Source organism: Falco punctatus (assembly GCF_963210335.1).
Source record: "Falco punctatus genome assembly, chromosome: 1".
NCBI lineage: Eukaryota > Metazoa > Chordata > Aves > Falconiformes > Falconidae > Falco > Falco punctatus.
Window position 1 is genome coordinate 71,391,852 of NC_137580.1, and position 22,295 is coordinate 71,414,146.

The 22,295-nt window shown below is 41.7% G+C and overlaps 1 protein-coding gene across 1 annotated transcript in view; it reads left to right on the forward strand.

Annotated features, from left to right (window-relative positions):
• The window catches only part of TSPAN5 (tetraspanin 5), an 89,266-nt gene that overhangs the window by 60,881 nt on the left and 6,090 nt on the right, over window positions 1-22,295 (forward strand). The window contains exons 3-5 of the mRNA XM_080369244.1: window positions 10,882-11,028; window positions 12,953-13,123; window positions 18,714-18,839. Coding sequence (XP_080225370.1) covers window positions 10,882-11,028; window positions 12,953-13,123; window positions 18,714-18,839 — 444 coding nt within the window. The remainder of the gene's footprint in view (window positions 1-10,881; window positions 11,029-12,952; window positions 13,124-18,713; window positions 18,840-22,295) is intronic.

Sequence of the window (22,295 nt, forward strand, 5' to 3'; positions counted from 1 at the left end):
AAGATTGGAAATGGGAAGAAAGGGGGCGGGGGAAGGAGAAAACATTTGTGAACTAGAGCCTGATTCTTAATTTGCTTGCTGCAGAGGATGGAAAGAAGATGAAATATCAAGACATAATACACAAAACAAGTCAGTATGTGTTGAATTACTGGATGAAGAGTTTGGCTTGCTAAAAGGCAACAGCTAGAATGAAAGCCAGAGTTTTCTTTACTTTAAAAGACTGAAAATAACAAAACCTGGCTGGTAACAATGGTGCTGTGATACTCAATTACATAATGTTGGTTTTTTTTCTTTTTTTAATGGAAAACACTGACAAAGTTACAAATTGGTGTTCGCTTAAGGCATAATAGCTGGCATTTGCAGCAGAACAAATAACATGCTGGAAGCACTGGAGTTTTGCCACTTAAAAATTTAGGACAAATTTTGCTGGTTCAGAAGTGAGTTGTTAACTTAGATTCTGATTACTCTGTGTATGTGCCTTGGATGTAAATATTTACAAATAGTAATGGGTAGTAATTAACTCGTACTGTATACTCCTATATATACTTGTACTTACATACCATATGATACTCATGTTGGATGGTGTGAGTAGGCTTGGAAAGAGGTGATTTTTTTTTTCATTCAGCAAAGATGCAATAACATGTTTAATTTAACATTCTGAGCATACTCGCAGAGCTTATATCTATGTCTAAGTCCCAGAGAAGAATTTTGTTTTGAAGTGGCTTTCTAGAAGAGATTGTACATATTTTTTTGTATAATTTCAGTAGATAACACAAATGATTCCTCTTTAGAATGAATGAGTAGGGAAAACAGCTGTAGTCTAGTGTTTGAAGTCTAAAATATGACAATTGTACAGCTAGAGGGTGTTCTGGCAGAATAATGATTTGTTAGGTTTTACATATTTTCTATATGGAAAGCACCACCACCCCTTCCTAGGAAAAATGTATTTAATTCATAATTGTTAATAGCAAGAAGCCAAACCTCATGATTTTACTTGAGATTTGGACATCTGTTATCAAGTCATCTTAAAACCATTTTTAATCAGTTCCTGAAACTGGAAGAAAATGCTACGTTGTTTTTCAGACAAGTAAATAAAACCACCTAGAACAGTTTAATATGCACTAGCTCAGGCTCCATATGTACTGGGTTTTTCTGTAAAAATTAATAAATAAAATAATGTTTGTCTTTTTAAAGCACAGGCCTTTCCTTGAAAATGAACATCTCTCCCCAGCTTCTCTTAACTGTTGTGTACTGTTTCATTTCATGGTTGTGTCAACCAAAATGTGTAGTATAGTTGTAGCTGAACTGCAGAGCTCTGGAGCACAGACAGACTTGATTTTTGTAGCAAGAATTAGGGAAAAATAGACTTGTGTCAAGCCGGTTTGAGACCTTTCTTTCATTTGGCTCTCCAAAGGACATGGAATGGCCATAAGCTGCGGTCAGCAAGCTCAAGTTCCAGCTACTCATAGGGCCTGTGCAACTTAGTGGAGGGCAGATCAGTTACATCCCAGACAGAGCTGTTCTTGCTGCAACTGTGGAGTTGGAGGCAAAAGCCAAGTAGGTGAAGTCTAAGACTTGAGAGATTTGTAACTTAACTGAAAACCCTTTCTCTAGCTAGACTTCTAAGACCTAAGGCTAGCCTGGGTATCCCTTGAGCATTATGGGTTGTTGTAATGGTATACTGAAGACAGAAAAGCAGCTTTGCAGAGAAGGACCTGCGGGTCCTGGTGTACACCAAATTGAACGTGAGCCAGCACTGTGCCCTTGTGACAAAGATGACTAATTGTCTCCTGGGCTGTATTACCAGTGTTGTTAGTAGGTTGAGGGAGGGGATTCTTCCCCTCTACTCAACACTAGTGAGACCACATCTGGACCAGTTCTGGGCTCCCCAGTACAAGAGAGATGCTGACATACTGGAGAGTCCAGCAATGGGCTGCCTAGATGACTAAGGGACCAGAGCATCTCTCCTACAAGGAGTGGCTGAGAGAGCTAGGACTGTTCACATTAAGGGAACCTTAATGTGTATAAATACCTGAAGCGAGAGTGCAAAGAGGATGGAGCTAGGCTGTTTTCAGTGGTGCCCAGTGACAGAGGCAATGGACACAAAAAGAAACACAGGACCTTCTGACTGAACATCTGGAAACATCTCTTTTTTTTTTTTTTTTTTTTTTTTTTTCTCTCTCCCCTCCCTTTACTGTGAGTGAGCTTTGGCACAGTTTGCCCAGAGATGATGTGGAGTCTTTCTCTTTGGAGACACTCAAAAGCAGTCTGGATGTGGTGCTAGGCAGCCAGGTCTAGGTGATCCGATGACTTTCAGAGGTTCCTTCCAACTTCAACCATTCTGCGAAGACTGCTGCTGTCCTAATGAACTAAGTTTTTATCAAAGTTGAAATTGATGCTGCTGTTGTATGATATGTAAACATAGATTTGTAAGGGGTTTGGGTTTCTTTGTTTGGGTGTTTTTTTCTTCCTGACAGGATGGGGTCTTCAGAAGGAATGCTCTACTGTAAACTGACTTGGAGGTGGGGAGGATTTTGATTTACTTCTGTTTTTGAATGGTGTGGCTTTATATCCAGCTGTGTTGTTTTGTAACCTGGCCATCAACTTGTATATACTTTTGCTGCTTCACAGAATTGTTTTCAGATAAAAAGATAGTGTGCCAGGACACATTAAAAATGCAGGATGTAAAGAAATAATCCACATTTTACAGGAGTCCTGTTTGTTGTGGGCTAAAAAGAGTTTGGGGGAGATTTCTGGGTTTGGTTAGTTTCTCTGTTTTGCTGAGTTGGCTTGAATTCTCCCCTTTAAACTTTGTTGTAAAGAAGAAAAAAATGCACACTATACAGTCTTGTGACCTTCCTTACAGCCTTTGCAGGGAGGTGAAAGAGCTCATTTGTCAAATAGGCAATAGAATTGGCTTGACAGCCAGTCAGCCAGCCCTAAACAAAAACTGGGCAATTAGCATTCTGAGTCATGAACCTGAAAGCGAGCTGGGGGGTGGGGTGGGGGCAATAAACTCAGAGGTGAATAAAGCTGTCTATACATGAATGCACTATATAGCTTACAATCTCGCACTGTTTTCAGGCATGCTGGGCTTGGGCTTGCACCATAAAAGTCCATCCATGGCAGCAGATTTCTACCCCCTCACCCCTCCCAGCAATGACATGAACAATGTTAATGTGCAGAGTCTGTACTAAACCCAAGCAACTTTTACTGCCTTTTCTCAGCAGCAGAGGAAAAATGTTTATATTTCACTGGCTTTTTTAACCACTTCAAGTCATTCATTCTGTTGGCTTTTTAAAAATAAACTAGTCTTGTATAAAATGTGTGTTTCCCTCCCTGGATGTATGTATTAGATAATGTGGTCTTAAGGCTGGTTGGGAGTGTTCATGGTGTGATGTCAGTAAGTACTTGGGGGAAAATAAGCTTCCTGGTTTTCATTGCCTGCAAGAGATTTATATTCAAGAGTAGTGAGAGACTGATGAATTTCTGTTATGTCTTCTGAGACCTTATTAAGACTGTCCATGGAAAGGGAGCTTTTAAAAGGAAAGCTCTGTGGATTTAGGGTATACTTTAAGTAGCAGGTAGCAAAGGCAGAGAGTTACTGAAGGGAGGTGGGGGGGAGGAAATCTGCAGATCCTTGCAGATTTCTCAGTTAGACTTAGCTCCTGTATAAGGTTGGCTGAAATGAAGAGGGAGAAGTGGAAGAGGTTGATCATGTGCGTAAGTTTGGTTTCTAGGCTTTTCTTGTTAAATCAGCGTAAGTAGAAGCTGCTCCTGCTCAGAAGTCAAGTTGTACACAGTTTGGAGTAGCAGTATAATACCTCTGTGTACCAGCATAGTATTCTTGGCGAGCAGTAGTTCTAAATCTGGATCTCAAATTTTAAGCTAGACTTTTACACGTTGGTACAAGGTGATTTAGACTTGCTTTGGTGTTGTGGGACAGGCTAAGCTCCCTACATAGAAACAGTCACAACTTGTCAGACAAGTCTGTCTCTGCTTGCCCACAGATGAAAATTACAGTTGTTTTCAGGAAAAAGTTCTCACTTCCTTTACTGTCCTAGTGAGTGGCAGACATCAAGAGTGAGTGATACACTAGTCACTCATTGTTGTGCATACATGTCTATCCCACAGTTCTTGTAAAAACAATTCCCAACAAGGAACCCGTACACATATCCTGCTGGTTCTTATGGGCTGAAGGATACCCAAAGCATATGTATCGTGCTTGGAAGCCAGGACTGTGTGTGTATTTTATAGGACTCAGGAGGAAAGAGAGGGATACTAATATGTGCTATTACATTTAATTTAAATTTCAGTACATAAAGTTGCACTATCTAAACAGGTTCTTAAATCTTTATATTAATGTTCCAAGACCTTGCAACCATTAATCCTGAAAAATGCAAAAATATGTATTTTGCATGTATTCATACCAGTTATTTACCTATCGAACTCTGCTTTGTCATGACAAGAAAGCTAGACTCATTCTTCTCCTTCACTAGAAACTGAAAAATAAAGTTTTGCTGCTATTGTTGTTTGCTGTGAGAAATGAAAATCTAATAAAAACCATGTAAATAAGATCTGTAAACATCCCCCACCTAGTTTCTTGCTTGCAGAGACAATATTCTGGAGTGGAATTAATTTGGCATGTTTCAATGACTATTGTTCTGTTTCCCATGCTTATTCAGATGCACAGCATGGAGAAACTGCATGGATTTTATGACTAACAAAGTAGGGAGACAGTTTTCCATTTTAAAATCATACATTGGAAATACTTGTATTTCTCATCACCCTCATGTGTTTCTGTTTGCCAGTGATTCAAAGTCCTGCAGATGGGCCTGTGGAAAGGCTAATCTGTTTGCAAAGAAGAAATGTTTCAGAAGATCTTGTATTGCTGAATCTTTTTCTGACCATCAATGTTTTTTGTCCCCCCAGTAATGGGATTCTGCAGCAGAGAAGGTTTTTTCCCCATCTTGGAGAGGAGAAAAAAAAAAAAAAGGCAGGCAGATTTCTCCTATCCTACTGGTGTTGGTTTCTTCTTTTTCCTTTTAGTGGCCCTCTGGGATGATGTTTGTTATAGGGACTGTTGTGTTGAGTCCTGTTCTTTAACATGCACTCCTGTGGGCCAAATTCTTTGTACTTTCACAGCGTATCACCTCTTTGTTCCCTAGGATGATGATTCTCCTAAGTTGTCTCTGACTCAAGATGCCTTGAATTTTCATTACTAGGTCAGGTTTTCAAAAGTGCTGCTGCCTCAGATGTTTTCACTCAGAGCTGTTCTCTTTTGCCCTGAAGTATGCTACCCTGCCTGTGAAATCAACTGTTCCAGAGAGAAGCAACAGTCTAGCAAACTCTTGGGGACATTTCTGAGACCTCAACGTGGCAGTGGATTCTCTACGCTAACCACAACCACAGATGGTCTGGAAAACTTGCTAGTTTAATGCACTTGTGACTCCCTTCTATTTGGCCTCATCAGAAACACAATCAGATTGTATAGTTGTGCCAACTCTGAGGCACTGCACCAACCAAGATGTCTGTGTTGGCATCCATATATTCTGGGGAAACTAAATTAACTTCCTGGGTTCAGCATGTAAATGCTATGTCTGTTAAATGCAAATAGTGTGGACTGATAGGAGAGAAATGGTGTTGAAGACCCAACTTGCACAGTCTACAGGTTTTAAAAGGTTTGAGTTTTTTTCAACGTAGTTCTAGTGTGATTTTATGGACTGAATGCCTGCTAGTGGTTGTGAGTTATGTTCCAGGAGCACATCTTCATTTCTAAGTAATCTAGTCTGTGTGCTCTGAGACTTTTCCCTAGTGCGAACTGAAGCATAGCTTGTGTGCAATCCCTTTAAATTTCAGGATCTGACCTGAAATGCAAATATAGATGTGCACCAAAGGTGGAGTCAGAGATCTGTCTCTGAAAAGTAGTTCAAATTGTCCTGATGATCTTGGAGTATAAGGTGGAGAAGGGGTGAAGGGTGCACCCTTATTGCTTTTCTAAGACTGTTGCTTCCTTAATCTTTATTGATGGGGATAAAGGCAAACAATTGGGCAGCTATAATATCCAGAGGGGCCTTCTTGAGTTACTGTCTTCAAGACCAACATTGTCTTTTGCCTTGTTCTCACTTGAGAGCTATGCATGAGATCCAGGTTGCAGGGTGGGGGGCTGCAGCCGTGGGGGGGGGAAATAGGGCATGACAACAGAGGATCTGTCACTGGATTTGGGCATCTCTTACAGACTGCTTTTCTGCCTGTGCTCACATGCCTTAAGGAGAGGACTCCAGTTCTGCAGGAGCTTCTGGCAGGCCTGGCTTGGTTATCTCATGTTTTTTGGTGTGACTTAAGGTGCCACCAATGCCTCTTCTCCCTACCCTTTTGCATGAAAGAGCAGGTCCTACTGTTTTGCTTGACTTCCTCCCCTGAATTTGGGGTGGGGTGGTAATATAAGGTCAGTCTTTACTGTTTCATGCCTACATCATTGTATCATAGTGATTTAAATTTCACAAATAAAGGAACGGTTTTCATAACTTCACCATTATTGATTTTTAGTTCAGTTATGGGTGATGCTTTTGTCGCTTCACTACTCCAAACAAATTTTGACTTGTGGTTGTTTAAAAGGTTAAATAACATCCCAGGTGCTATAATGTATAGTAGGCAATTGAGGGTGGGGGAACAGAGCAAACAAATGAACTTGAGATCATCCAGGGAACATGTCCTGCTGGCTGTCCTTGTGGGACTACAGCAGAGCCCTGGGTTGACACTATCAAGAGAAGAAAAGTATTAAGAGTATGTAGCTTTGTACAAACAAAATGTTTACTGCCAAATAAAGATGACATGCTTAAACTACCAAGAAACTGGTGTGCTTGTACCACAGAAAAATAACCATACTTCCAAAACAAAATTTTGTGGAAATTTAGGGTTTAGGAAAAAAAAGTTATTTCCTCCTTACAGATACTAAAGCGTCAGTAGTACTTGCAACTCTTCAGCAGTAAAGGTTGGACTACTCTAGTAGTGTTGCTGAGAAAAATACTTTGTATTTGTAGAAAGCCTAACATTAAAGGATTTACAACTAGTTTATTTAGGTCTTGCATTGACACAAGAGATCAGTTGACAAACAGTCGCTATACATTCTGTGACTGACTGGTCAGCCTGAGGATTCAGAGCATGTCACTGAAGGGTATGGTGGTAGAATATGACATTTCTGATCCTCTGCTTGAGCACCTCTGGAACGACTCCCTTCTGCTTTTGGTTAAAGACAGGATGGAGATAGAATTTGTCACTACCAGGCATTTATACCTCTCTGCCAAACTTTTCCCAGAAGCAGCCATTACAGCCAAAAAATACCGAGTACTGGTAGTAGCCTTTATAAAAACTTGTGGTGGATAGAAGTATGTGCCTGTGGGCCTGTATGTTTAGTTCTTCTTAACAGTATAAAGAGAGGTAACACTCCCGGTCACTGCCCTGCTGCTTGAAGCAAAATATGCTTTTCTTTAAAGTATTTCACTACTGTCTCGTCAGAGAGCTTATTTGTAAGTGTCCAGAAAAAAACCTAAGGCTGCAAAACCGTATTTCAGCAGTATGCAGCAGTTCTCTATCAGACTACCTCTGTGCATCTCTAGCTGTAACCACAGAGCATTGTCTGTCATTCCTGCTGCTAGCTGTTCTTTTATTGCTAAAGTCTCCCTGATTGTATATCCTGAGATGTCTCTCCAGAATACTGGTAACTTGGGATTCATATGCAGAGACTATATAGAGTGCAAATGAGAATTAGGCAGCATGTGCTTTGCGCTGTCATAATGCATTATTTGGGGCTTATCCAGGCTAGGCTTATGATTTCCATATGTGGACTAGCAGAAGCAGCACATAAAGGTGCTTTTCAAGGACAGCAAACAATGGCAGATAAAGCTTGTGGTGTTCTGTTTCAGTACGTGTCAGTCATAGCTACTCTGAGGAGTTTGAGCCTGGAGGAGACCAGAGATTAGATGAGTGACTTTTGCTGCGTGACTGACCACTGAGTGGCATACCAGTGTGCTAAGAGCCTGGCAGTGCTAGGAAAGCAAGTAGAGGTGTGAAAGGACACAGTCGGAACTGCAACGTACAACTGGTTCACTAAATTTTATTGTCATCAGCTTCGATGGGGATGTGACAAAATGCAAAGTGATATATTTTTTCTCACTAACCTTTATATTATGACTTGCTTCTCTAAGAGCACTGTCCACAAATGTCAGCTGAATTTTACTTGGATTTCTTCATTCATCTGAATTTTACTACTTCCATATGGTAGGAAGTTCATTAAACATAGTAATTTTTTCTGGGCTTTCTTGCTTTTTCTTTTTTTTGGGTTGGTGGTTTTTTGGTTTGTTTTTAAAGAAAGATTAAGTCTCTTATGAAGGGAGACTTAAATGACTGTTCATCCTTCTTGGATTATTTTTTTTTTTTTTAGTAAAAGAATTATAGTACAAAGGCAACATCCTTTCTCCAGTGACTATTTTCTCACTCTACTACGCTATCATCCATTAATTCCAAAATCAGATAATGTTAAAACAAATGGGTAACAGTGTTTGCTTTAAGGTAGCATTGGTTTTATCTTGAGGTAACTACATAAGCACAGAGGGGAAACATAGGAAAGGCTTCAAAACTTTGTGAAGAAGTCATCTTAGCAGTCCTTCCCTTGGGCGTGTTTCCTGACTTGTGTATAGCCATGGCCATGACTTGTTCAGGTTTGTGTGTTATTGGATTATACCGTTTATTTTTTGCTTGTGATTCTTAGCAAGAAAATTATGTCTTTGCTTTCTTTTCTATGACAAATGTGATGAAACAAAAGTAGTGGAAAACTTCTACACGAGTTGATTTAAGTGTTAATAATGGCTAAGTGTTCATTTCAGCCTGGCCTGTATCTTCTCATCACTAGTTAGTTAGAAAAAGGGATGTGCCAACTGGTCTGCTTTGATAGCAAAACTGGCTCTGAGCAGCACTGTGTTACATCATGCCTTACATCTATTTTTGTCTTTTTAATGAATGATAAGATGACTAGTACTATATGTAATGTAGGAGGAAAGTGATGAATGTGATTTTTATTTTTATTTTGGTTTTTTTTTTTTTTTTCATTCGTTTCTGTCAGGCAGTAGCCTCCTGTAGTATGAGGGAGAGGAATCTGGTTTGAGAATGTCATTCATGCTGTTGGTTTATTGCTCGTACTTTAGGATTGGATTGTAATCAAGTTTTTCTTTTGTTTTTAGCATGCTGCCCTTTTCCAAGGCTCCTTGCTGCATGCATTGGAGAAATTAATGTGTATGTTTTATCTGGTCTATTATTGTCTACAGAATTAAAAAGTTTTGTGTGTCTCTTTACTACTTGCTCAGCATCAGTTTTACTTAGGAACTATGGGAGTGGTTGCAAACCATGTGGAATACTGAATTAAAGATAGTGATTACATGAATATTTTTATGTTCTGAGTGGTCCAGACTGAGTACATTAAATAAAACAAACACAAAACCACCACAGGTCTGAAGTCACAGTTGTGACTGTAAATAATGTTACTAACAACTCTTGGAAATGAGGTTATAACAACTGCAAAATTATTTCTAGTTTGGGACTATTTCAAAGAAGCAAAGGGGATATGAACAGGGAAAAAGGAAAATGATGAAGAACTTGTTGATTCTGCAAATAAGGAACCGTAGAGGCTGAAGCCTACATTGCTGCTTTTCAAGCCACAGCTTTATTCAGGAGTTAGTAGGGAAAGCAGTAGCCCAAAGCATTCAGCCTGTGTTCAGGCTTCTTTGAGGAAACACATGGACAAATGTCTGCTACGGCAGCATGCTTTGTGTTGACCTAAGCACTGGGGAGGTGAATAAAGAAGCGGTGATACTTCAGCTTTTTTGCTGCCAGAAGGCTTTAGGAAACTAACTGTTCCTGTGAAAAAGCTCGCCATAATAAGGAAGACTTTGTACTCACTTCTTGATATGACCCATCTGTTAAACATCAGCCAAACTCAGGTTAAAATGTGTTAAAAAAAAAAAAAGTTCTTCAGGATTATTGGCATCACATTCCAAGCTCTGCTTCTAAGGGGGCAGTGGCATTGCAAGGAGACTGTGCTGACTGTCATATCTAAAACACAGTGTATGTGGTTTACTGTATGATAGGTCTAACCTAAGTTAGTGCAAACCATCTCCCAAGGCAAGTACTTAAACTGCCTTATGTCCCACTAAAAGATTTAACATTATTTTCAGTCTTTTCCTGCTGATTAGTCAGTAGCTGTACTTTATATAATGAGATTTTGGCACTGTAGATGCCTGAAGTTGAATTGGCCAGGTATCTAGTTTGTCAAAATTTGGTGTAAAATTCATTGTCACAAGATGCTGCAACCTATGAGCTTGCTTCTCATTTCTGTCAGTTGTTGTAAATACAGAGTATAAATGCTAAATTCAAGGTGGTGTTCTTGCTATTGACTATGTTTTTTTCTGTCATAGTGTGTAACAGTGTGCTTGCATAAATAATGTATGTGATATCTAAAATTCATCTCAGCATGGGTAATAAGATTGAGTTAAGTTTTGTTCAAATACCTGTTATGACTTTCTGGCCAGAGTAATTCTTATAGCTACAGAAGCAGCAAAATGCTGTGTGGGTTTCTCGCAGAGGACTCTAGAAGCACATTTTGTTGTTCATTCCGCATGTTGATTCAGAAATACTGTACATAATCACCCTTTTTATCTCTTTTTTTTTTTTTGTAATGCAAAGATTTTCTTAATTGTGTTTTCTTGATGTACTACAGATTGTTTATTTGCTGTAGCCTTCTACCCTTTTAAAAAGAAAAATGCAAGCAGAATTTTACAACTGAAAGCTGAACATACCTGTTATCCCTTGGCATTGTTTCTTTCTTAGGGAGTGCTGTCCAATATCTCCTCCATCACTGACCTGGGAGGCTTTGATCCAGTTTGGCTCTTCTTAGTGGTAGGAGGAGTTATGTTCATTTTGGGATTTGCAGGATGCATTGGAGCTTTGCGAGAAAATACCTTTCTTCTCAAATTTGTAAGTAGCCTTTGCAACTGTGGCATTCATCAATTGCATAGCATAAGTCATGTTCTCTGTTCCTGCTTAACTGTGTGAAGATTTTAAAATGTCTTTTTGGGAGTGGAAGGTGTTACCTAATGGGAGACTGCTGTTCCATGAATAGCTTTTGCCTAACTGTTAACACTTTACAGCTCTTTGGTCTCTGGTGCTTACTGTTGTTTTTTTAAGATTTGAAATTATTGATGGTAAGAATCATAACATGGAACTAGTGCTTTTCATATGGATATAGCCTAACGTTTTGCTTTCCTGTCACAAAAAGAGAGAAATTTCTGCTAAGAATCTGCATCTTGAACTTAAGACTCCATAACTAGCACCCTGTGAAATATGAGGAATGTAGACAGACCACTGAATGTGACCTGTGTGATTTCTGCTGTGCAAGTGCCCCTCATGGTACAGAGTAGATAGGACTGTTATAAGGGATTGCTTGCTGATGTTCTCGGTTCTGTTCTGTTCAGCTAATCTGAAAAGGCTTTATTGCTTACTGGCAGTGCTGGAGCCTGAGAGGGAGAAAGGGAGGAGAATGTGCCCAGGATAGGTAAAGAAAATGGAAACTGTCTGTCTCTAGGCTGGACTGTTAGTTGGGGAAGGAGCTGCTGATACACAAACATACCTCAATGTTCAAAACTCCTTTAACTATGTAGCCTGGTTCTGTTTTTTGAAAGCTTTCCTCCTGTGAGCTTTGAAGATGAGGAAAGCAGTATCATGTTCCATTGTAGATAAATCTAAGATTTATAATAAAAATCCAAGATTCTTTCCTCCACCACTTTGACTTCCAGAGGTGGGCATAGCCTGGGTAGCAGTTGTGTCTTCATAACCATTAACTGTTAATACGCACATGAAAAGGCTTCCAGTGAAATAACTGCCTTCAGATGACATATTTGGATCCCACAGATGGGTTGTATAAGGGGAGGAGGCAGTTGAGGGTTACAGTTTGAGGCATTTATAAAGCAGCTTGGGATAGTTCTAGCTTGCTTTTGTCTTGCCAAAAAAAAAAAAAAAAGAAAAAAAAGAAAAAAAAAGGTGGGGAGGGGGAAGCTAATGTAATGCTTTTTTCTCCCTTGCTTCTCTTAGCATGCCTAAAATGAGCCCATCTGCTGTACCAGAAATAGCTTCCTATACGGCAGCTGGAGGAGAAATTAAAAATGCATCAGAGAAAACACAGAGAGCATATTAAAATGAAACTCAAAGGCACAGTTGCAAAAGGGATGTACTTCCAGTATACGAAGACCCCTGTGTGTTTTAAAATGGTGTAGACTCAGTGGAGATGCTTAGAGAAAGTGGCAGATCATTAGTAATGCCTTTGGCATCCACTGAATTTGCATTAATCATAGCAGCCTCATTTGGTTTTAATGTATATGTGAGTCATTCCATAGACATTCTGCTCTGACTTAGTCATTAATTAATTTCTGCTGTTACCAATTTTTCCTTTGTCTGCTTAAGCAAAGCTTTGCCAGTGATGATGTCTAAAGAAAAAGTCACTTAAAAACATTTCACTGGCACTATTGGTTGTTTATGCATTTGCAAATGTAAGTGCCTCCGTAGAAATTCAAGATGAATTTTCAGAGGGCCCTACAGGTGTTGAGTAGCCATGTCTGTTGAAATTTACAGTGTATTCTCTTGGACCTCTTTGAAAATCTCAGTGAAATGTCCAAGGGTTGAATTTGTTGCCATTTTTATTATTTGTTAGAATAAAACTAAGACTCTTGTACTATAGCCCTAATTAAAACTGATGCATTTTTAATTTAAAATTTCCTGTGTGCTAGAATAGCTTGAACTTGCACTGAAACAGATAAAGCCTTGACACGACGTCATTGTGAGCCTTGAAAAATAAGTTTCTGGCCATAAAGCAAGCTAATTTTAACCTTTTTCTTTTCCTTCATAGTTTTCTGTGTTTCTTGGAATTATTTTCTTCTTGGAGCTCACTGCTGGTGTTCTAGCATTTGTTTTCAAAGATTGGATAAAGGACCAGCTGTATTTCTTTATAAACAACAACATCAGAGCATACCGAGATGACATTGATTTGCAAAACCTCATAGACTTCACACAAGAATATGTAAGTTGGACTATGTTTGGTTTTTTGGTAAAGCTTACTTTAAAGAAATATCTACTCTATTTCTTGCTTTCCATCTGTTTGGTTTCTTCAAGGAACAACAAGTATTCTAGCATATAATATTTTTGAATAGATACATATATATTTTTTATATTTTTTATGGAATTTCTACAAGTACACAACACCTGTGAGAAGTACAAGTGAGTAAAACAAGGTGGAGAGTTGGGGTGACTTGCTCTTGAACTCTTCTTGAAGAAGAGATAGTGTGTCAAGTCTACAAGTTAATCATCACTGTCTTGTGTTCAGTTTTTTGGAGCACATTCCGTATGCGTATGAAGATATTTTAGCATTCCTGGGAGGAGGGGTGTTCAAGATATTTTATTGTAGGATAATATTCTTTTCTAAGCTTAATTTGGTTCTGAGATGAATGTTGCTGTAGTTTTAGCAACATTAGAGGTGCCACACCACACTGCAGAGTGGCAGAGATGTTTTAGCAGTGAAACTACAATGTTACTTCTTTAAGGAGACTTTATGCGGTTAGCCTAATGAAGTGGGCACCTCATAGTTCTCATATGAAATCCCCAAATGACGCTACAGCGTCGTTCCCTTGGGAGGGAAGGGTGAAGCCAGACACTACGGGTTAAGCTTGTAATTTATCGGTGTGTGTAAAGGAGTCTTGCACTTTTGTATACAAGGTATTTTGCCAGTATCTTCTTGCCCAGTACTCAATTCTGGCCTGTGTTGATGAACTCCTTGTAAGGAACCAATATATTGATAATTGCCTTAAACATTGCTTAATGCACAAATTCAAGCAAAGCTGGTGCAAAGCTTTTCTACTCCGATTGGAGAGGAACTGAAACGAGCTGTAGCTGCAAAGTGAGCCAGCGTTGCCTGACTTGGTAGCCACAAGGTGGTACAGGATGGAACGGCTTTAGAATCTTGTGGAGGCGAAGTCTAGCTAGCACTTCCTGGCAGAAACTTCTGTGGTAACATAAGGCAACTGCTCATGTGCACAGCAGGGGTTGCCTAAACCCCTCACAACCACTGATGAGGACCCCCTGCAACCACCACTCAGATGCTGATCTTGCTCAGACACTGACCATGCACCCCTTCACTTTGTATGTGAATGAGGAGGTGTCCTCTTGAGAGCATAAAACCCGAATTGACAAAATCTTGGGTGGCACCCCCACCACCAAGACACCCAGGGTGAAGAGGACCAACAGGATGCCGCTGTATCCATGAGTAGTGGTACCTCTTTTTTTCTCTTTCTCTCCCCCTCGCCATTCATTTTATTGAATCTAAGATGGCCAGATCTAAGTAATAACGTTTGGCACAGGACTTGCTTATCCAGTTAAAGTAACTGCCGTTGAGCTATTGTATCTAACCACATCTTGTATTTTGTATTAATAAATCATAAAACTGGTTGGTTGTTGGTGTTTCACCTCAATTCAGTCCAAGGGTATCATAAACTTGGTCATTGGTCCCAAGGGAAAGGTAGGTCATCCTGAACGACTCATTTTGGGTCACAACACTCCTCTTTGAATTTGGCTTTGTGTAGCTAACATGGTTGAGTGTTGGTTGAAATCATGTTTACTAATTTTTGTACATTCTGCAATTAAAATAACTTAATTCAGTGTTTGTTTTGCTTTTATATCTGTTGGGGGAAAAAATGAGTAAGTAACAGGATGTGGATCCTTGCAGACTGGTTTGAATCTTGTCCACTTGGGAGAAGGTCAGAGGGCACCACAGTCTGAAAGCAGTGATCGACTTGTATGCAACAAAAAGGCTATAGTCCACTTTTGCAGGCACTACATATAACTTGCTCTCCTAACTGGATTAGCAATCTTAGCAGGTAAGCCAGGGACAGCATGAGTCTGGAGAGCAAGCTACTTCTTCAGCTAGTAGAGATAGTGCTTGAACACAGCGTGTTCAGGCATTGCAGAGGGAGCTTTGCTGCATCTAGAAAGAGAACTGCAATTCCAACACTTAAAAATGTGGTTTGTTTGGGGTTTTTCAAATTAATTTTTTTCAATTGACATAGATGGGTTCATTGGGCTAGCTCCTTAAATGCTGTAAACTGTAAGTGCTCCACTGATTTCTAGTCCATTCTTTGTATGTTCAACAAGTTTTACCAATTTGTGTGTTCAGCATGTTTTGCCAGAATCTAAGCCTGCCATTTGGCATATTTACTTTTTGAAGGATTCTGCTTGCCTTTTGCCTGCCTGCCTATGGTGGATCCTCTTGCACGCCTCCTGGTAATCGAGCACGCAGGTTTCCCGCTCTGAAATGCCTGTCCACCAGCGCACGCAGCATGGGGAATACACAGGAACAATTAGAGATCTGTGTGCAGTCACAGGGCCATGCCCTCACTGCAGTTACAGGTACACAGTGGGATATCTCGCACAACAGGAATGCTGTCATGGATGGCTGTGTGCTTTTTAGGAAGGACAGGCCAGCAAGGAGAGGTGGTGGAATTGCTCTTTGTGTGAAGGAGCAACTGGAATGTAGAGATTAAGGGGCAGGCCAACATGGGTGACACTGTTGTGGGTGTTTGCTACAGGCCACCTGATCAGGAAGAGGAAGTCGATGAGGCCTTGTACAGACAGCTGGAGGGAGCCTCATGATCACAGGCCCTGGTTCTCACGGGGGACTTCAGCCACCCTGACATCTGCTGGAAAGACAACACAGCGAGGCACACACAGCCGAGGAGGTTCCTGCAGAGTGTTGATGATAACTTCTTGATGCAGGTGCTGGAGGAGCCAACAAGGCAAGGTGTGCTCCTGGACCTTCACAAACAAAGAAGGACTGCTTGGGGATGTGAAGACTGGGGGCAGACTTGGCTGCAGTGGCCGTGAGATAGTGGGAGTTCAGGATCCTGCATGGAAGAAGCAGGGCGACAGGTAGGATTGCAACCCTGGACTTCAAGAGATCTCACTTTGGCCTCTTCAAGGACCTACTTGGAGGAATCCCATGGGTTAGGGCTCTAGAAGCTAGGGGGAGTCCAAGAGAGCTGGCTAATATTGCAGCACCTCTTCCTCCGTGCTCAAGGTCGGTGCATCCCCGTGAGCAGGAAATGGAGTAAAAGTGGCAGGAGGCCTGCGCGGATGAGCAAGGAGCTTCTGGTAAACCTCAGACAGAAGGAGGACATTTACAGGATGTGGAAAAAGGGACAGCCCTTTGGTTGGGAGGAATATAGCGATGTGGTCAGAATGTGCAGGAAGGTGACAAGGAAGGCAAAGGTCCATTTGGAATTAAATCTCGTGAGGGAGGTCAAGGATAACAAGAAGGGCTTCTTCAAGTACATCTGCAGGAAAAGGATGACTAGGGAACATGTGGGCCTGCTGCTGAACGAGGTGGGTGCCCTGATGATGAAGGATACAGATAAGGTGGGGCTGGTGAATGCCACCTTTGCTTCAATTTTTACTGCCAAGGCCAGCCCTCAGGTTTCCCAGACCCTGGAGGCAAGAGAGGAAGTCTGGGGGAAGGAAGACTTTCCCTTGGTTGAGGAGCATCATGTTAGAGATCCCTGAAGCAAATTTGCCACCCACAAATCTGTGGGCCCCAATGGAATCCACCCCTGAGTGCTAAGGGAGCTGGAAGATGTTATTGCCAAGCCACTCTTCATCTTTGAAAGGTTGTGGAGAACAGGAGAGGAGCCTGAGGACTGGAGGAAAGCCAGTGTCACTCCAGTGTTCAAAAAGGGCAGGAAGGAGGCCCCAGGAAACTACAGGCCAGTCAGCCTCACCTCCGTCCCTGGAAAGGTGATGGAACAACTCATCCTGAAGGTCATCTCGAAGCATGTGGAGGAAAAGGTCATCAGGAGCAGTCAACATGGATTCCCAAGGGGAAATCATCCCATACCAATCTAATAGCCTTCTATGATGGAACAACTGGCTGGGTAGATGAGGGGAGAGCAGTGGATGTTGTCTAACTTGACCTCAGCAAGGCTTTTGGCACTGTCTGCCATAACATCCTCATAGGTAAGCTCAGGAGGTGTGGGTTAGAGGAGTGGACAGTGAGGTGGATTGAGAACGGGCTGAATGGCAGAGCTCAGAGGTTGTGATCAGCGGTGCAGAGTCTGGCTGGAGACCTGTAGCTACCGGTGTGCCCCTGGGGTCAGTGCTGGGTCCAGTCTTGTTCAACTTGTTCATCAATGACCTGGATGAGGGGACTGAGTGCACCCTCAGCAGTTTGCTGACGATACAAAACTGGGAGCAGTGGCTGACACACCAGAGGGCTGCGCTGCCATTCAGTGAGACCTGGACAGGCCAGAGAGCTGGGTGGAGGGGAACCTCATGAAGTTCAATAAGGGGAAATGTAGGGTCCTGCACCAGGGGAGGAACAACCCCCTGCACCAGTACAGGCTGGGGTTGACCTGCTGGAGGGCAGCTCTGCAGAGAAGGACCTGGGAGTTCTGGTGAACAGCAAGTTACCCATGAGCCAGCAATGTGCCCATGTGGCCAAGAAGGTTAATGGTACCATCCTGGTGTGCATTGGGAAGAGTGTGGCCAGCAGGCCGAGGGAGGTTGTCCTCCCCTTCTACTGTGCCCTGGTGAGGCTGCACCTGGAGTGCTGGGTCCAGTTCTGGGCTCCCCAGTTCAAGAGAGATGGGGATGGCTACTGGAGAGGGCCCAGCAGAGGGCTATGAAGATGATGAGGGGACTGGAGCATCTCCCTTATGAGGACAGGCTGAGAGGGCTGGGCCTGTGTAGCCTGGAGAAGAGAAGACTGAGGGGGGATCTCCTCAGTGCGTATAAATATCTTAAGGGCAAGTGCCAAGAGGATGGGGCCAGGCTCCTTTCAGTGGTGCCCAGCGTCAGGACAAGGGGCGACGGGCACCAACTGAAACACAGGAAATTCCATCCGAGTGTGAGGGAAAACGTCTTCACTTGGAGGGTGTCGGAGCCCTGGCACAGGCTGCCCAGAGAGGCTGTGCAGCCTCCTTCCCTGGAGATACTCAAACCCCACCTGGACGCGACCCTGTGCAACCCGCTCGAGGCAAACCGGCTTTAGCAGGGGGTTGTACGACATGGCCTGCGCAGGTCCCCTCCAACCCTGACCATTATGTGATTCTGTGATTCAGTAAAGATGTTATTTGTAGAGTGTTTGATGCTCAGGAAACAGCATTCATACTGTCTGATGGACAGCCAGGCAAAGATTCCCCCAAAACTGGCAAAAGGAGTAGCTGTACTGGTGTAGCCCTCAGAGATGATTAGTTTTATTGAGAAGCCAGGGCACATTAGACTGGACAGAACATCATACTCTCGGCTCTACTGTCCCTGGGGCCTGAGCTTGTAGGCCTGTGCAGCAGTGTGGTGTTGTGTAGGCATATCAGCTCACTCCATGGATTTCTCTCCACTGAGCAGAGTTGCAGGGTGCGAACATAACTTTAATCACATGATAATTTAAAACTTACAGGTTTGGAATGAGCTTTTTTAAAAAATAAAAAAGGTAAGGCAGCTTCAATGAAACTGGAGGGAATCTCGGATTTTGTTTTGAAAGCCAGAGGGGAAACTGGCAATGATGATGCATGTAACTAATGCTGAGATTTGTTTGTTCTGAAAGTCAAGAAGCTCTCCTTTCTTTGTTCTAGTGGCAGTGCTGTGGGGCTTTTGGAGCTGATGACTGGAACCTTAATATTTACTTCAATTGCACAGATTCCAATGCAAGTCGGGAGCGCTGTGGAGTGCCATTCTCTTGCTGCACTAAAGACCCTGCTGTAAGTGACAACCAAGAGGGTGGGATGGGTCTGCTGTTCCAATTTTAAATCACTCTGAGATTTTTTTCTTTTCTGCAAGTCATGAATGATCATTACGTTCCCACCAACCTGTATTTTTTTGTACTTGCAGCTCACTTTAACTACTAAGTTCTCTGCAGTCAGCAAAAAACCTGAGCTAACTTAAATCTTCTATGCCGTTTGTTGCTTTTCATTAGAATTAGAGAACCATGGACTTAGCTGAACGTACATATTAATGTTAGCAAGTATAGAAAGCAGAAGCCCTTAATGAGTTGAAGGATGTAAGCTTTCAATTGATTATCATCAGGGTATTTCATTCACTGCTTTAAAGAACAGCAACTCTAAGATTAGACACTCTAGAGCAGGTATTACTCATTACTTAATTCAGTGTCCTGAGGCTGCAGCCAGTTTGACCCAGTCTGTGCTAGGTATGGTAATGAATGACAGTCTGTGCCCTGAAGAACTGACATATGTTTGCATTAGAATCTTGAGCCAGGTATGGACATCTTTACATGCTCTTTTTTCCTCCCCTTTAAAATTTCTGCTTGTTCTACAGTCGCCCAAGATCAGACTTGCAAGGTCAGAAATTGTTTGAGGCAACAGCATTTTGGTAAATTTATGTCTTCTGAAATAGTTGTAGTTCCTGGATCATCAAGCAGAAGATGCTGGAGCCATGCATTACTAGCACAGACATGGTAAAGAATGAAGGGTGAAGTGTAGGGAAGCAGTTCACTCACAGTGAAAGACTTGGAATAGGGATGGGTGTGTGCATGGAAACTGTTACGTGGCTAACACTGTACACATTTGACTTTCATGTAACTTAAAAGTAGCCTGTGAATGCTTGTATTAGTTCAGCTGTGGCTTTTTTCTGCATCTGGAGTGACTTACGGTTCCTTGAATGTATGAGCCTGTAGCACTGACTAAAGTTAACTAAGTTGCCAACAGGCACCTCAGGTGCTTCCTGCGTTGCTAATGCAATGCAGTTGCTACTCCCAGTGTTCAGTCAATGCACTGCCACTTGCACAAGCTGCATTCTGGTTCCTCTGCAATGAATGTGTATTCACAGTAGTTTGAATCTCTCACAAACATCACTGAAAAAAATTTAATGAAATATTAAAACAAAATATAGGTTAGGCTCAAGCATTACATTATGCTTAGGATTCCCCCTACTGTTTGCTTATCTGTCCACCCACCCACACAGAGAGGTCATCACAACCCGGTTTTAAAAATGTGGTTGTTATAAAACCAAACCAGTGACAGCGGTACAAGGTAATCCTATAAATACATAATCCATGCTAAAGTTATCTCTCTGTCTTTGTGTGTATATGGTTATGTAGTTTCTTAGGGGGTGATGCAGCAACCAGAAATGTAAAGATAAGTCTCATTCTTACTAATTTTAGGTAAGCAACATGCTTAATTGCCTTTAAAATAAAGACTAAAAATAGCATTTCTGAAAATATTAGAAGTCATGGATATAATTGTAACCAAGCTGTGACTGATTCAGTTGTAGTGATAAACAAGTTTATTCTATGGGAAAGCAAATTTATTCCTTTTGGAATTAGGATGCAGTGTTAGACTGCGTTTTTTGCAATTAGGATGCAAAAAGTTATGTGTCTGCTTTATTGAACAGGGCTTCTAGTTTAGCTTGAATCAGGAAGTGGTAAGTTTAAGATAGGCCAAAATAAGTCTCCTTTAAAATGGATTTGGACTTCTATGGTTCACCTTGCTGTAGTTTAGCAGGTTGAAATGTTCCAAGTTCCTGTACAGGCAAGGCCTACAAAAGTTGATTTATTTCCATTTCATTCTTCACAATTTCTTTAGGTTAACAAATTCCAAGGCTAAAGGCAGAAGACACTGATTAGGCATTCAGTACAAAGAAGAAAGCTAAAAATACCTCTGTTGCAATCTTACCTGCTTTTACAGCCTTGAAAGTGTGTAGCACTTATATTTTAGATCCTGTAACAGAAATATTAATCTCATTAAATAATACAAATTGCTCAGAACTTAAAGGTCCATTGAGGGAATCCAACTTGGGCAACTGATAGGATGCAGCCTGTTGATGTACTTCCTGCAAAGTGAGGAAATGCTTAGAGGAGCTTTAACTGCTGATAGGAGATACCTTTTTCCATATGGCTGCTTTTAAAAATTTATTTCTCTGCTGGCTGCCTTTCTCACTTCCCATAACTTGATTAAATTGTGGTATTCAGTACACCTAGCTAAAATTGGCTGGTTTTCTCACTTCCTTGAGTAGTTCCTCCTTCTGCTCAATGTTATATGAGCCAGTAACTTAGTATTTTGCTGCCAGTGTGGCTGACACCAAAAGTAGTTGCTTCATTTTATTGTCCTGCAATAACTCTGTATACAGAGTAAATGTAGCTTCAGCTTCCAGTGGGAGCACTTGTTCGCTGGGAAGAGTCTGCTCTAGACCATTTTATTAGCTGTGCTTTGGGAGTACTAAAACAGAGGCAGTAGGAGGAAAAAAACCCATGTCCTTTCCCATTGGTATCAAGCTCCTGTAAGAAAGAACAGGCAGTAACTACTCATTACCCCATTACTTTTTTTCCTCCCTAGTTCTTGGGAAGGGACTAGGTACTGTTTGTATTTCTACAGACATCCTCAGTAAGAACTTGCTGCTTCGGCAACAGAACTACCCCTTCTCACTTCTTCATGCTGCACAGACTGACCCTGAAAAGTAGTGTTGGCATATTTTTCTGTATGGGCAAAACTTTTTTAGCAGAAGGTTCTTTTAGTTAAAATAGGTGTTCCTTAATCCCCTTACTTTGATTTCTGAATGCTTGAGAAGGGCAACGAAGCTGGTGAAGGGTGTGGAGCACAAGTCTTACGAGGAGCAGCTGAGGGAACTGGGGTGGTTTAGTCTGTAGGGAGGAGGCTCAGGGGGGACCTTATTGCTCTCTACAGCTGCCTGAAAGGAGGGTGTAGCAAGGTGGGGGTAGGTCTCTTCTCCCAAATAAGAAGCAACAGAACAAGAGGAAACAGCCTCAGGTTGTGCCAGAGGAGGTTTAGATTGGATATTAGGAAAAACTTCACACACTGGGTGGTCAAGCATTGGAACAGGCTGCCCAGGGAGATGGTGAAATCACTGTCCTTGGAAGTGTTTAAAAACACTTAGATGTGGTGCTGAGGGACATGCTTTAGTAATGGACTTGGCAGTCCTTGGTTAATGATCGGACTTGATCTGAAAGGTCTTTTCCAACCTAAATGATTCTATGATTCATCTGAAACATGGACTTCACCCAGGTGGAGGGCCAGTTTCCCCAGCTTACTGACCTGAGAGCAGGAAATATTTTTTGATGTGCTTTAGTTTGATGCAGGTAACTCATAGCACTGAATGGAAGAGGAAGGGGTTTTTAAAAAGCAGTATGGTAATCAAAGTTAGGGTGATTGTCTTACTACTTTCCAGACTAACTCTGTGGAGCT